Source organism: Kryptolebias marmoratus, linkage group LG2 (genome assembly GCF_001649575.2).
Source record: "Kryptolebias marmoratus isolate JLee-2015 linkage group LG2, ASM164957v2, whole genome shotgun sequence".
Classification (NCBI taxonomy): domain Eukaryota; kingdom Metazoa; phylum Chordata; class Actinopteri; order Cyprinodontiformes; family Rivulidae; genus Kryptolebias; species Kryptolebias marmoratus.
In genome coordinates this window covers 6,158,021-6,173,555 of record NC_051431.1, presented here as the reverse complement: position 1 = coordinate 6,173,555, position 15,535 = coordinate 6,158,021, and the positions used below count along the sequence as shown (strand labels likewise).

General features: G+C 37.0%; 1 protein-coding gene across 1 annotated transcript in view; it reads left to right on the top strand.

The window, feature by feature from the left end:
* The window catches only part of b3glcta (beta 3-glucosyltransferase a), a 62,203-nt gene extending 52,303 nt beyond the window's left edge, over positions 1-9,900 (top strand). Inside the window, exons 11-15 of the mRNA XM_017416339.3 lie at positions 287-400; positions 5,744-5,843; positions 6,252-6,371; positions 7,140-7,284; positions 8,833-9,900. Coding sequence (XP_017271828.1) covers positions 287-400; positions 5,744-5,843; positions 6,252-6,371; positions 7,140-7,284; positions 8,833-8,994 — 641 coding nt within the window. The 3' untranslated portion in view covers positions 8,995-9,900. The remainder of the gene's footprint in view (positions 1-286; positions 401-5,743; positions 5,844-6,251; positions 6,372-7,139; positions 7,285-8,832) is intronic.
* Positions 9,901-15,535: the final 5,635 nt, after the last annotated feature.

The window sequence follows — 15,535 nt, the reverse complement described above, 5'->3', positions numbered from 1 at the left end:
GAAGGGTTCCGAGGCACTCTCCAGCACAGTGGAAGGATTATATGGAACACTGCATTGTATCTCTTCATCCCTATTTAATTCAATTTTCTGTCTCAACTAATGTTTCTGAGTCAGTAATTAAATATTTAATCATCATCAGGAAAAAAAAAACCTCAGACATTCCATGTATTTCAATAAATAAAACCATTTGGTCAGTGACACAGTCTGTATTGCACAGAGCAAGTCCGAGGCCTGCTTATCGTTAAACTTTGTGAACACTGTATTGATTTTTTCCCCTTTGCTCTAGTTCCAGTGATAAAGAAGACTTGGGAGAAGGATGCCTTATTTTTAGAGTACTACAGTGACCACACTGATCCTTCGATACCAACCATTAATTTAGGAGTGCCAAACACTGAAAGAGGTGAGTTCTCCCTTTTTTAGCCTTGGCGCCCTCAACCTCTCAACAGCAGATGCCGTTTCTGGCCTTGGCTTATGATGCAGGCTGAGCTGCATACGTAGCTTCATGAAAAATGATCTGGCAGACTAAGGCAGAACGTTATACGACCTGAGACCTTGTGAAGGGGATGTAATTCAAACCTAATACTGGAGGAGAATTGGAAGCAAATTAGGTGTCAGCAGGGAGTTTCTCAACATTTGCTTTTAAGGATGTGTTTATAGTACCTTAGAGCATGAATAGGAGACTGCCACACTGTCTTTTTTTTTGATTCATTATAACAAAAACATTTACTTTTATTTTTTTAAACTTTAATTGGTCTTTTACTTAGAATATATACATATGTGTGTGTATGCATATATATATATATATATATATATATATATATATATAGTATTAGAATCCTTTCGAGGTAAGAATTATGTCTGAGCCTCATTTCCCTTGACTCCAGCAAGACACATTTGGATTAATTCAGTTAAATTCAGCTTTCTTATATAGCACCAGTTTACAACAAAAGTCATCTCAGGACACTATACAAAATAAAGTAGAAAAAAGTCCAAATAATAAGCCCAGTTCAGATCTATATTCAGATCCAATTACACTCAAGCCACTTTCCATAGTAGTATAATACAATGCATTCACATATAGTACAATCTGAGACTGAATCAAATCTTTACTTTGTTGTAACCCCCCATCCTTAGCAGCACATTTGTAACTGTTAAAAACTCCCCTTTAATATGAAGAAACCTGCAGCAGACTCAGGAAGAATGGCCATCTGCCTCAGCCATCTGGATCAGTCCTCACACCTAATCTATGACCAAAGAAAACATTGTTTGGAAATAGCCGGACAATAAAATTCATATATTTCTGTTGACAGCGTAGAGGTCTACATACAGGATTTTTAAGTATATGGTTTTCTAAGTTTTAATATACCACACAACCCAACTGACCTATTACTGCACTACAACTGAGACACTAAATAGGTTAAGAACTTTCAAAAGTTTAAAAATATCTCAGTTTGTGGTGTAGTTGATGTCATAGAAGTTAATACCGAAAACAAAGACAGCCAACCTTGGGTGCTAGAAGCCAAAGAGCAGCGCCTAAAAACTATTCCTCAAAATCCATAAAACCTCAGTTCAGGTTTTCTGCTCCCAAGTCTTATGAATGCTATGACATACATCAGAATTGAAAATCCACTACACAAATGAAAGGTGAAATCATGAAACTCTACAGGTGCTTAGTTGTTAACCACCAACCTGGTGACAAAGCCCACCAGTGGTTCCCTCTGGAATTGTGCTGCATATGATTGACAGGGAGAAGGAGACCCTGGGACAGAACAGGTGTCTCTGCAATGAATCTAATCTGAAAGCCTTGTTGTCCAGATGGATGGATGGATGGATAAATAGAAGGATGGTTAAATAGAAGGATGGATGGATGGATTTCGGTCTACATAAAATGCAAATTATTATTTTAATATGCCATAGTCAGCTTTTCCATGTGCATACCCTCATATTAGCTTTACCCCCTGGCAGCATTTGAGTGGGACTTCTGTCATTTCTGAATGAACTTGTCAGGAAGGTCTATTTTTTTTTACCAGTGAGTGCCATCAAGTTATTTTGACATGATATCTCAGTTATTTTCTTCGTAGCTCTGCCACAGCCTTTTTAAAATTGAGTTTCAATCTTATTGTTCAGTTAAAAGAGAAATCATATCATCTCCTTGTCCAAGTGATTGACAGAACATGGACTCAACATATATTCTACAGAATGAACAATGAAAGGAGACAATTTCACAATTTATCTGCTGTATAATAAAAGTCAGAAGCCATAAGAATGGTCTGAGCAACCTGGGATAGTTTATTATAAAAGAAAACAGCATTAGGTTTCTGCCTCGATGCCTTTCACTTGCTCGAGGCAGGATCCAAACTTATTCTGCAGTCAGACAGCTGCTGGCACTAAATTTCTCCAAAGGCCTCTGATTCATGTTCCACCTTAATGGGATTTTCACTGGCTGTAGACATTTTCAGACCAGTGTAGTGTTGCTCAAACAGATTCTGGTTCAATCTCCAACTTGAGCTTCTATCTTCAGGCAGCTTAGTCCTCTAACAAGGTTGTCTTTTTGCAACCTCCTTTCAAGAAAGTGGTGAAGGAGGTGGATTGCCACTGGCTACCTGTTGTTATGTGTGGACTTGTGTTGCTTTGCTGAGATTTATTAAGGTAAAAGTGTAGCATGAGTTTCAGGCCAGATGCTTGTTGATTCAAACCCTCTTTCTCAAAATAGCTTATCTCTATCTCATCATTGTTGACAGTAAAAGGTTCTCTCCTGTAACAAAACCACAAACAGCTCTCTTTATGATGCTTAACACAGACACTGAAGTTCTTTTGTGCTTTTAGACCTTAAATATATTTATACCAAAATATTTTGAACTGTTTTTTTATATCTTCATCTCTGTGGAAGATTAGGCAAGAGATGATATGTGTTGCTAATTTGAGGCCTGATGGTTCTGATGGTTATGCAATCACAACAATTTGTTTCCAGATTTCATTGTGCATATACTCATTACTAAACCATGAACACAAAGAGTTATGACTCCTTGTGCTTTTAAGTTTCATGTGCTGTTCAATACTTTGGCACATTTCTGCTTTTTTTTCTGTCAGAAACCGATGTCAGTATTTTTAGAAGTCAGCGCTGGCAAAATCTTTCTAAAAAAAAAAAACAGCGAAAGAAAGAGTGCCCTTCTCCCTTTATTTTGTCTTCCAGTGCATTCCTGTTTTGTTGTTGTTGTTGTTTGTAAGTTTTTTTTTTTACTTTTGGGAGGCAGTAATCTTGTTTTGGCACCAATCCACAGCTCATCATCAAGGACTGTTTTGGTAAACAGCCAAAACTCTACTGTAAGTGTGTTCAAACTTAAAAGTCCTTTTGCATCTTGGTGAATAAGCTAGCTATTGTATTTCTGGACTGATTTTTTTTCTGAAGTCAAAAAAAGCATAACAGTGCTTTAAAGTTACTGTATAAAGAAGGGCGATCTGTTGGCTGGAATTCAAATAAATATAGTTTATAATAGATTTTTTTTTCATTTGTTTACTTTAGAATAAACCTCTCACTATCTAACAATAGTGAAGGTCGAATAGTTCAAAACTGACAATGCAATCACTGCCTATAGCGATGATTTTTTGCTTTTCTTTTTCCTTTTCCAGTTGTTTCTACTACATGTTTAGAAAAAAATGGTACGTTGGAGAGGATGTTTGTTGCTAAGTCTCAAAGACAATCAAGAAAGAAGTGTTTTTTTACAGTAATTTTAACTTGAAATACATGCCAAATTGTTTTAATTACAAGATGCAGCTATCTGGTCTTGGCAACATTCTGCAGTTTGTCATTGAGAACTGGTTTGGTCAACAGCCAAATTTATAAAACTTCTGTCAGCTTATAACAGATTTTACACACAAGGGGGTACAGGGGTGTTGGTCACTGACAGACCTTTAAGCAACAACAATAACTTGGTTGGAAAACTATGAAATCTTTCATGCTTGAAGTAAAAGTATGTCTCAATAATCTCCTAATAATGAACATACAAAACTGAGATTTGAATAATTTTATCATTCTGCTTTTTTTTTCTCAGGGCCCAAAGGTTTATTCTAATCTGTAGAGTTCATCCAGCATCACTGTGTTTGAATTCATCTCCGCTATTCTGGCCTGTGCCCCGTAGATAATATCATCCAACCACATATAAAGCAAAGAAAATGAAAAACTGTATTAAAAATGGTGGACAAGCAGACAGAGAATCATTCTGGAGAGTCAAACAGGAGAGAAAGGTCTCCACATTGTCTAGTTGACCCATTTTAAGGCCATTTGGTTTGTTATATTGCTGCCACAACAAAATATTGTCACATTCTTTCAGAGAAAAAAAAAATGAAAATGTAATAATGAACTCAGCAGTCTAAAGTTGAGGAAGTGAAGAAAATGATGACACAAGACTCTGAAATTGCGGCGTAAGAACTTTTGCACATTCAACAGTATTCACGGTCATGTGTGTTTTCCTTGTTCCCAGTATGTCAAAAACAACCATAACCGAAGTAAAACAGCCAATCTCTGAGCCCAAGGAGGAGCCTTCTGTGACACTAAATGTAGTTGCTGTTTTCAGTTTTCTGTGGACATTTAATATTTTTTTATCACATGAAACTTGAAGAAGGAAAGTGCGTCGTTGCAGGATCCGAAGCATCACTAACAACCTCCTACTTCAAATAAGATTACCAGCCTTGTCTGGAGATCTGCCTTTAAAAGTGTGAATTTCGGATTATATTCCTGTCAGGGTGTCTTTTCTTATTCAATATTCAGATAAAGAGAAAAAAAAACCTTAGGTCTCTTATAAATAAAACAGTCGGGTCTCAGCATTCTTTGTGATGCATGCCACCAGGGATTTCCATTCCTCTGCTCTGAGCCCTGATGAAGTGTCTGAATTCTGATGGTTGGGTTTTTTCTTCTTTTTTTTGGCACTAGGTAAATATTGTTTACTACCACATCACTGTTCTTGCTTTTAGAAGATGGCAGAGCATTTTGTTCCATCTGGCCATCATGTCAAACATGCCAGAGTAAATGTTTGATCTTACTGGCCTGTCATGCCAGACACACATCGTTTCTATGAGCTGTCAGAAGGTACACAGACCTCCTTTCTTCTCACAAAGCTCTAAAGGACACGTTTTAAAATGTAAATAGCCAAAGTAGAAAATCCTATCGACTTCAGCGCAAAATAAATCTTTGGGAATATAAATAATTTTAGTCAAAGACACTGCAACCCTGGGTTGACTTGTTTGATCTCTGAAGTAGCTGATGTTTCCACCAACAGTCAAATGTACTGTTCAGGTGTCCTTGAGGGGAAAGTAGAACTGCTGCGCGTTTATGCTTACGATGCACAAAAACTGTAAAGCAAATGTACTTTGCAAATGCAAAGTAGTGCACATTGTAAGGTTTTGGCACAATAGTCCTACTTATCGTTATTGCCTTCTAAAAAGGCCTCTATAAATTATTGTTTTTCTTCTGTTTTTTTTTTAATTTTTTATCAATTGTGACTATCGTAAATATTTTCCTTGAAATTTCCGGTGTTAATATAAGTAATTCCCTTTTTTTTCCTCTCTTTTGTCATGTCCTGCGGATGTGTTTGTGTGTACCCAGGCATGTGTACATGTAAATAAGTGCAACTGTGTCTTTCTTCCTAACTGGGTCGTTTATCTTTGCATACCACAATACCGCACATGGTCAATATGTAATTAAGTCGCTCTGGCTCCTCTATTGATAGCATGTCTTCATTTGCAGGCCACTGTGGGAAAACATTTGCAATCCTACAAAGATTTCTAAGCAGTGCTGTACCCAACACCAAGTGGCTTGTTATTGTGGACGATGACACACTTATCAGGTATGACTTCATGACGTCTGAAGACGTTCATATTACTTTTTTCAGCGTAGTACTTCTCGGCTCAAATGGCTTTCAGTTATCCCAAAATGAAACTGACATTCATAACTTCTCTGTTTTAGCTTTGAAGAGATTTGCACAGGGGCAGAGTGTAAAACTTGAGCACATTAAGTCACTTTGGGAGAATAAATTCCAGAGAGATTAACATTTTGTTGAACATCTAAAAGGCTCAGAATCTAAATGAACATCCAGCTGGCTTTACTTTCAGTCAGGCTGCCCCTTTATGTGGAATCCTCTGGATAGTGCCAGAGGGAGAGCAGTTCCAGCCTCTAAATGGACATTTTCATAGCCATTTAATCACACTCATTTGTCTATGATGTTAGTGTGTGTGATGCCTTTGCCTTTATGCAGCCTCCCGCGACTACGAGTCTTGCTGAGCTGTTATGACCCCTCTGAGCCGGTGTGTCTCGGAGAGAGATACGGCTACGGACTCAGCCAAGGTGGCTACAGTTACATCACCGGAGGCGGAGGGTGAGTTTTAAAGCTCGAATGCTTTAAGATAATGAAAACAAATAGGTGGTGGATTAATAAAGGATTGTGTAATGAAAACCTTTATGTTTTATTTAATTATAAACCTTTTCAGCTTGATTTAGAAGTGTGCTTTAATGAATATTTGGTTTGCAGGAGATCCATTACAGGAAGGACAACCTATTTGTATTTGAAGGAAATTACAATATTTTCTTATTAGCTAATTTGGTGTGACATTAATTCAATATTGCTCAAATGTCTTTCACAAATACAAATGGTTGAATAATGCAAAAAATCTAAAATATATTCAAAAATTGCGGTTAAAATCTAATTTCTCTCAATTAGTGTAATCAAAGCATCATTTTTCAAATTCAGCTCCTCTGCAATGTGTCTTTTCACTGTTTTGGTAAATCTCGACTCAAAACAAATTGTGAACTTTGAGTGAGCTGTGTGAAAGAATTTATTTAGGGCCCCTGCTGTTGCTGTGACTCTTCTTCATTCTACGGTGCCAGTTCTCTCAAACGGAAATTTTCTCTCTCCAGCGTGTTTTTTTTTTCATTTCAAATAGGTGTCAGCTCAATTTGCAGTTTCGCTCTACACTTTTGAGCTTCCACTGAATGAAGGAAATCCGCATTGTGACCCCCTAAAATGATATTTGAGAGATATGCAACTTGTGGTGTTTTGTGGTTATTTCTAACATTTGCCTTTGACTAAGATATATTTGTTTGTTTTTTTGTCTGTTTTGTTTACATGTCTGCTGTGTTGCTGCAGTATGGTGTTCAGCAGAGAGGCTGTGGTCCAAATTCTGAACAGTGGCTGCAAGTGCTACAGCAATGATGCACCAGATGACATGGTGCTGGGAATGTGCCTCAATTCTCTCAGGCTTCCCATCACACACAGTCCTCTCTTTCACCAGGTTGCATTCCAATTTTTATCTAAAAAAACAACACATTTTACAAAAAAAGGCTACTTGCTAAAGTACTGTATACATTGTATTACTCTTTTTTTCAGCCTAGAGAAAAATGTTTTCCTGGAATTGTTTTTTTCTGTGAGATTCATGAAGAATACAAAGGTGTACAGAAAGTTGAATTTCAGGGCAGGTTTTATAGATTCATCAGCCAAAGACAAATAGAGACATCAGTCATGTTGGTAGACAACAAGTAATCCATCAATATCTAAATTTCAAAGACCTTTCATATGCATGCAGATTTTTCTTCTTTTGCTTTTACGACATCAAAGTTGTTGTTTTTTATACTCTCCAGTACAATCAGGTGAATGGAAACATTTTATTCTTTGTGTGAGAAACTCAAAGGTTTTTAATGAATTGAGTTAATTTTATCACCAACATTTTAAAGCAGACACTTCATCAGACAATACACAAGACCAGTCAAAAAAAAAAGCATTATATCATCAAATCTGCCATCAGATGAGACAAAAATGAAGTTTGATGGGCAGGGATAGATGTTAAAAAGGATTCAACTTCAAAAGCATCATTAGGGATGTAACACTTGTAGTTTTTCCTTCCATCAGAGGATCATAGTGAGAGAGAGGAGGAGAGAAGAGAGATTATTTATTTCTATTTTTTTCACTACATTGTGTGTGGTGTGGCACAACTTCACTTATTATGTCTTTCAATGCAGATTGTACCCTCTCAGTGTAACCAGAAATACCTGCATGTCATTACTGTGACAGAGACACAGGACAGCTGGTGACTGACTCTTAGTACACAATTGTTTGACATCATTTTTGAGTGTACATAACAACTTTGTGCCACAGAGCTGACATCTCTAATGTTTCTACCCACGTGAAGGATTTTTCTGACCCGTCTTTGGTCTGCAGTGTTTCACGGCTCTGTTCGGTATCGGCTCAGCTTTCTTAGATCCTCAGCTGAAGCACCTTTTACCAGGAACTATCCAAATGAATGTATAAAAACAGTAAATTTGATTTGAATCATGTCATGAAAAAGGGCCAGAATTCTGGAAGCAAACACCAGTCGGCCTGCCAAAAGAAAAATGCTGCCAACAGAAGCAAAAGTTGTGTACGAAACAAGTCACCATGTTTAGAAGACTCATATTTATCTTATCTGCCGTATGTTGGGATTAAAAGGCCAGAGTGAAAAATCTCCTCATAAATCAGAATGATGGTTGATGTAAACTAATCAAAAACTAAAAACTGCACTATCTTGAGCATTTAATTGGTTGTACACAGAAGATAAAGTTTTATGGGGCTTTTAAACAGCAGGCATTTTTGACCATTATTTATAGGGAAATTAAGTCAGTGCAAGGTAACCAAAAGGAATTCAGCTATTACTGATTTCAGTATTTACACGTGTGCTATTCTTTCCAAATCTTTGCGTACGTTGTCCTATTCTTCGAGCAGTATCTGCAGTATATAAAAATGTGTTTAATAGTCCTTGACTGCTGCACCTTCCTGTTGCAGATTTTAACTTCTTCTTTCCTTTCAGGCGCGCCCTGAGGACTACGCCACAGACCTTTTAGCTCACCAGGTGCCCATCTCCTTCCACAAACACTGGAACATCGACCCTGTCGGTGTTTTCAACAAGTGGCTTCGGGACGACTCGAGGACGAAGACTTTAGATGAACGTCATAAGAGATCAGAGTTATGATAAGCACACAACCAGCCTGTATGGATCTGTATGTATATACAGGGTGTGCATATGTGTGTGTCTGTGTGTCCTTTGTAATGGAAAAAGTTATCTATAAATAGATGTAAAAGTTTTTGTATCATTAATGTTAAATTGTTATTAAGAGGGACCATATGTGTGTGTGTGGGTGGGGGGGTGCACGTGTGTGTGTTGTCATGCCTGAGCTACATGTTGAGGGTATGGTTCATTTTAGAAATATCTGTCTATTTATATGGTATGAACATTGTGAACATGTCACACTGTTCATATCAGGGTTTTTTTCCTCCGGGAGGTGCTGTATCTTTTAAAACTGATCAATAATGCTGTAAAATGTACACTATTTTGACATAAAAGCATAAAAAGTTGAAAGTTTTACCTTTCATTTTCATCAGAGGCTCATTCCGTGACTTTTTTTAATCTAGCAGTGTGTTAATAATCAAGTTGTGTTAAATGGTCCTCCTGCTTCATGGGCAGATAAACGCCTTACATTTTCTTTAAACTCAGCTCTTTTATGCTTTAATTTTTTGCTAAAATTATCCATTTCAGTCACTTTGGCCTTTGACTGAGGCGCAATCAGGCAAAAGGTAATTTCATGCGCACGGTTTCTTGTAAAGCCTTACCTAATATACTAAAGAGTCAGGCAGAAATGGGTTTTTATTAACATCAATGCCCAATTTTTCATTTCCTCTTTTTCTCTCTCTCTCTCTTTCTCTCAGACAATTAATGAGCAGACTCAGTAATTTGCTGACCATTATTGAAAATCTTTCGAAGGCTTTGAGCTTCAGTTTGGGTATTAAACATTTTTTTTTCTTCTGGCTGTTTGCCATGTTGAACATTTTAATTGTGACTGTAGTGCTTCATTCTCGCAATAAACTTGAAGAGACTGCTGCTTCATAACGGCGACAGGAGCCTTTGTAAAAGCGAGGGTAATGAAAGGCTTCACATTACTCTCATCAAATGCAAATATGAAAAGTTAATAAAGTAAAACTCATTACTGCTTAAGAAAATCCCATTGTAAAACAGAATGTGTTCATCTATGTGGAGGTTTTGTCTCCATTGTGGCACATTTACACTGTCCTAATAGCACAGTAGGCTGGCTCTGGTTCATGAAAAGTCTAATAGCCTCAGGCATTTTGAGGCAGTGCAATAACTCAAGTAGACATCCTCTAACACACCTATGAATTGTAAGCTATTTGCAGGAAACAAATTAAATTCCTAGTGGGACTTACCCACACATGGAGTAATGAGTGGTGATGAGACAGTGCTCTTCGGAACGAAATCCTCAGCGTAAATCAAAATAAGATGCCAACTCCAACATCTTAATGATGTTCAACTTTTTCTGGTGTGGATTTTACTCTCCATCGTTTGCCCAAAACTTTGAAACAGGCTGTGGAGTGTCACAATAATTTATCAATTAAAAAGTCTTTTTCAGCTCCTAGTCTGGGTTTAACCAACGTTTTAAAAATACCCTCACAGAAGAAATGTTTGCTTGGAATTAAAATGTGTATATTTATTTTTAGCAAGATTCTGTGGGTTCATTACACATGAATGAACCATAATATTATGACCGTGTGAGTAACAGATCCCATTTTACAGCAGCATTGACATTTGCCACCTACAGGTCTGTCACACCCCCGCACGGCAACTGTAGCAGCTCCACTTCTGCAGGACAGCAGTGGACTCCACTAAAGCTGCTTAGAAAGGGCTTAAAGAACATAACAAAGTCTATGGCGTACATCCGGCATCCTTAGATACCAATCTGATGGGATTTGATGACATCTGTTGGACGGAGGCCTAATCCCCAGAGACCCCACCAAACATCCTGCACCACCCAAAAGAATTTGATACTAAGATCCTGGTACAAAACAAACAACACCACTGTTCTTCACCCATGGCTTAACTGTTCTGATGTGTTTTTGTGACAACAAAAGGACCTACTTAATATTGGCTATATTATTGCTGATTGGTGTATTTTATTTACTGGAGGTACTCATGCTGTTTTAGGGTCTTATTTTTTGTGCTTTAAACATACAGAATAATCAACATCAACACAGTACATGGTCACAACCAAGCAGGAGATTCCTCTTTTGACGTTTTGTGTTAAAATCAGTTGGTGTCCATATGACTTGTGACTGATTATAAGTGTGTTTTCTTTCAAGGAGTCAGTTTGACCCCTCAAAGAGGATGACATGAGAGGAGCAGCTGGAGTCGAGGCCGTTTCAGATCTTGCTTTTTTACTCTTCAGCTTTCCGTTCATTCATTGAAAACGGCACTGTGAATTCAAAGATCTCAATTAGCAAAAGCACTCAAACAGAACATCCGCCACTAAACTTAATGTATTATTTTTCAAGTGTATCGGATTCTTTCTGTTTGCTGATGCTCCACCTGCTTTCCAAGCTGTACAATGTTCAACCTTATGATTTGTTGGTTTTGTTGGATTTTTTTTTTGTAATCTATCTGACAAGTTCAGCAGGAGTTAGCAAAAAAGCTAACAAAGAAGCTGCTTTCCTGTCACAGTAATCTGTGAAACACTGAGCCCTCCTGGATGAAGTGTAGAAAATTGTCATGCCTGTTTATTACATGTTTTATTGTTTATTTATTTCAAAAGCTGAGTTTTAGTACACTTACTTTATCAAATGACTTGGTCTGAACATTCTACTATGAAACAGAATTCTTTTTCCATCAGATATTCATCATCCCAAGAAGATGATTCCTAATTACTCCCTTGGCACCTGTAAAACTTATGCCTTCAGAGCTAAATACCTCACATTAGCATAGTACTGCCACACAGCAGATGGCTGGACAGCAATTAGGCAGGTAGTTTAAATTATTTACCATGTGCTCCACATTAGTTCAGTGAATAACTATGTTAATATGAAGTGTTTGTGGCTCTGTAGGGCTAGACTCTAGTCCCAGAAATTTAAACACATAATTTAACCATATTTGACATTTTGTGGAATTACTGAGAACATACTTTATAAATGATTAAAAGATGTTTTTTTAAATTAAATTTTGATGCATTGTGTGCCATTTAAATGTTTGCTTGTTTTTTGTCTAGAAAAAAATATATAATATTATATATTATATATTATATATATAAGGTAGATTAATTTGATTTTACTTTTCAGCAACTTTTGGATCATTTTCCTGTTAATGTGATTACACCAGTGGAAAAAAGGGCAGAAATTAGCCAGTTTTAAGAATCTATTGCAAAGATCAGAATTTATAAATATCCTCAAAAGTCTCATCAAAGTCTAAAAATCTCATATTGACTAAAGGTTATTTTAATAAATGCATCCAAAAAATGAAAGTAGCACTCCTTGTAGAAATGCATTCTGTAAACCAGCAACTTTGTATAGATTTTAAACAATGTTGAGCAATCTTTTAGTTTTTAATACGTGTTTGGGATGAGTCTCAGCTGTTTAGATGACTGAGTTGAAACATTTTTGAGTTTATCAAAGTTGATTAGCTGTAGCAGCTGTTCTGAGTCAGGTTGAGTCCAAAAGACGATCAGTTTTAGATGTACCTCCAAGGATTACTTTTTGCAAGTTTCATTGAAATCTGCTCAGTGGTTCATGAGATATTTTGCTAACAAAGAGACAATCACACACCTTTCATGGCAGTGGGGTGTAATTGGATAGTTCTGACCAAAAAATTAAAATATTGAAACGTTTTTTTATTTTTTTTAAAGCAGTAGGAATTTATTTCCTTATCTATGTAGAGCTTTGGGGGAAATATGAAACTTATAATGAGTATTGTCAATGCAGACAAACTTTTTTATTTTTATGTGAGCTTCTTTTGCTTCACGAGGGAAACATGACTGCACAATTCAAACTTGGTATCAAATCAGAATACTGAGTCTTAGAGGGCTCCTATTTTAAAATGCAAAGTGGATCACAGAGGAGGTGGTAAATATGTGCAGATGTGCAGGGAAATGGTTGTGGTTGGAGCCAAGACAACTCAGGACAAGTGTTGAAAGTTAAAATGCAGCCAGCTCCCAACTATCAGTTACACAAGACTGGTTTTATTTCCAGTCTAATAGCAAAATAAATAGTGTGCTGTCATAGTGTCAAGCTACTGATAGAGATTAAATACTTCTGAATACCTACTGTCTGCCAGCTGCTTATTCCAAGAGAAGATTAGATGGGACAAATAAATTTCATTGCCCTTGCACAGAAATCTGTCATGGACGTACCAGCCGAGAGGAAAACAGTTCATAACAAACCAAAGTGTAATTGCAGACGTGCAGAACATCATGGCAGAGAAGCTGAACCCATAACTGTAAATAACTAAATAACACGAAGCCAAGAAAGAAAGGAAGGGATGAAAAGTGGGAACAGTTTATGAAGTGGAGGCCCAGGCTACGGTCAGACTTAAAATACTCATTGCAAGGTATGAAATTAAACACAAATGATTTTCCTGAGCTATATCAAATGGTGCAGTTTGAACGAGTGCTAAATGTATCAGTCTGCTGGGAGTCTGGGACCTGAGTAAACCCTAGATGTTCTGAACAGGTGGACTGATAATTCACAGCTTCAGCAAATGCATATTATGATGCATAGTAACACGGATGTTTTTCAGCTGAGAAAACAGATGGTGCCATGTAAAAGTGTAGATTTAATATTAGCTAATTTTAGCATTCTTTCAAGTTGGTATAGTTTGGAATAAGAGTTGTTCTATAATCCTAAAAAATGGTAAATCATGGGACCACATTTGGTTAGACATTAGCTTAGCCTGGACAAAGACTTTTGCCTCCTTCTCTATATTCTGTACTCCAGAATGATGTCACAGCTGATAAGGTTCAATCTATTAATGACTATTTGACAGAACATCACTTCACAAACAACTAGACTATACCTTTAATATATTTCCAGCAGGTATGCTTATCTTCCATTAAATATGATTGGTTGTTACTTGATATAATTTTGATGCAAAACAACATTACAGAAGCTGTTTTTGTCTCAAAAGGAAATTATGAGTTACAGATGCCTTTTTTTTTCCTCCGAAGAAGCTGCCCACATGTCCACACTGAAGGTCAGCTGAATTTAGTGACAGAAACAAGAGTGGGAGATGGATGTTTTTGCAATTTTGAGAAAAAGAGTTGTTTTATAAGCCTGAAAAATGATAAGAAATAAAACAGACCCTTGTTTGACTCACTATTAGCCTAGGCTGGCCCTTATCTTTGTGCTCTACGACTGATGACACTTAATCACAAGATACTACTGATAACTGTTTGACAGAACATCACTTCAGAAATGACTCGACTATCCCTTCAATTGGTTTTATGAGGAGGAAAAATAGCTAATTCAAACTGTGTTAAAACATGTTTTTCAATATGTAAAAATTAGGAAAAAAGTCAACTTAAAAGTTTACTAATTTAACCTTTAATATTGTCTACATATTTGTGTGCTTTAAAGCATTATCATTCATTAAAGCATAAAATAAAATCAGGCTTCTGAATTACAAATATTATCCCACTTTATGCATTTATTGGGTGGAATACGATATATCTCACTGGAGATTTGTTTGTCATGAATCTAGGAAAAGAATTCAGTTTAACAGGCTATGTCTGTGGAAGAAAAGTGGGAGCACCTGATTACGTGAGGCTTCATTTTTTTGCTCCTGAAACTGTGCAAGCAGCACATATTGTCGGGGTGTGTGACATGGCTGAAGGATTAGGAGGGAGTTTTATATTTCTGTCATGCAGTATGACATTCACCATGTGATTTTGCTTCAGGAGCATAATTTGAACAGTAACACCTGCACCTGGCCGTGGCTGACTCCTTCAATACGCAGTCTGCAGACTGAAACTTGTGTTGCAATAATGTTCGCTGCACAAGTAGACAATTTTACCTTCCGAACTTGATGCAGTTTGATGTTTTACAACGAACTGGAAGCCGCACTGCTGTACCAGGGGAATATCTGCAATTCAACAAGTCCTCTCCTTGACAGTCGTATTATGTTCATTTATTATGTGTTAAGACAAAACTGTTCAAGACAGAAACTCAATGATTGAGAAATGAAAGCATTGCACTGCGTTGCTCCTCTGCCTTGGCACTGCAACTAGTCTGAATTCCTCACACACGTTTACCCTCATTTATCTTTGAGACACAGCAAGCAGAGAAAAATGGCCACCTGCTCACATTCATCTCGGCATGAAATGTAATTATTTTGAGAAGTGAGGGCAAGTCAGTTCACCATAAGCCCCTGTTGTATCTGCAGCCTCTTGTATGAGAGTAAAAGTCTGGAAAAACGGCACATTATATTGGGATTAAAACACTGGAAGGGGGCTGTTTTAATGTCTTATTCGGTATATTTTTACAGGGTGGTGTGATGTAAACTGAGCAGAAGTTTATTCTAATCATTTAGTCACAGTAGGTGATGATGACAAAATCTTTTTTTATTTGTTTTTTTTTTCACACTCAGCAGTGAGCCACATGTCTCTGCTTCCTGTTTATTATAGCATGCTCCTATTATGCCTCTATCAAAATTTTCAGAAAATCAAAGCATTCAACTACATGCA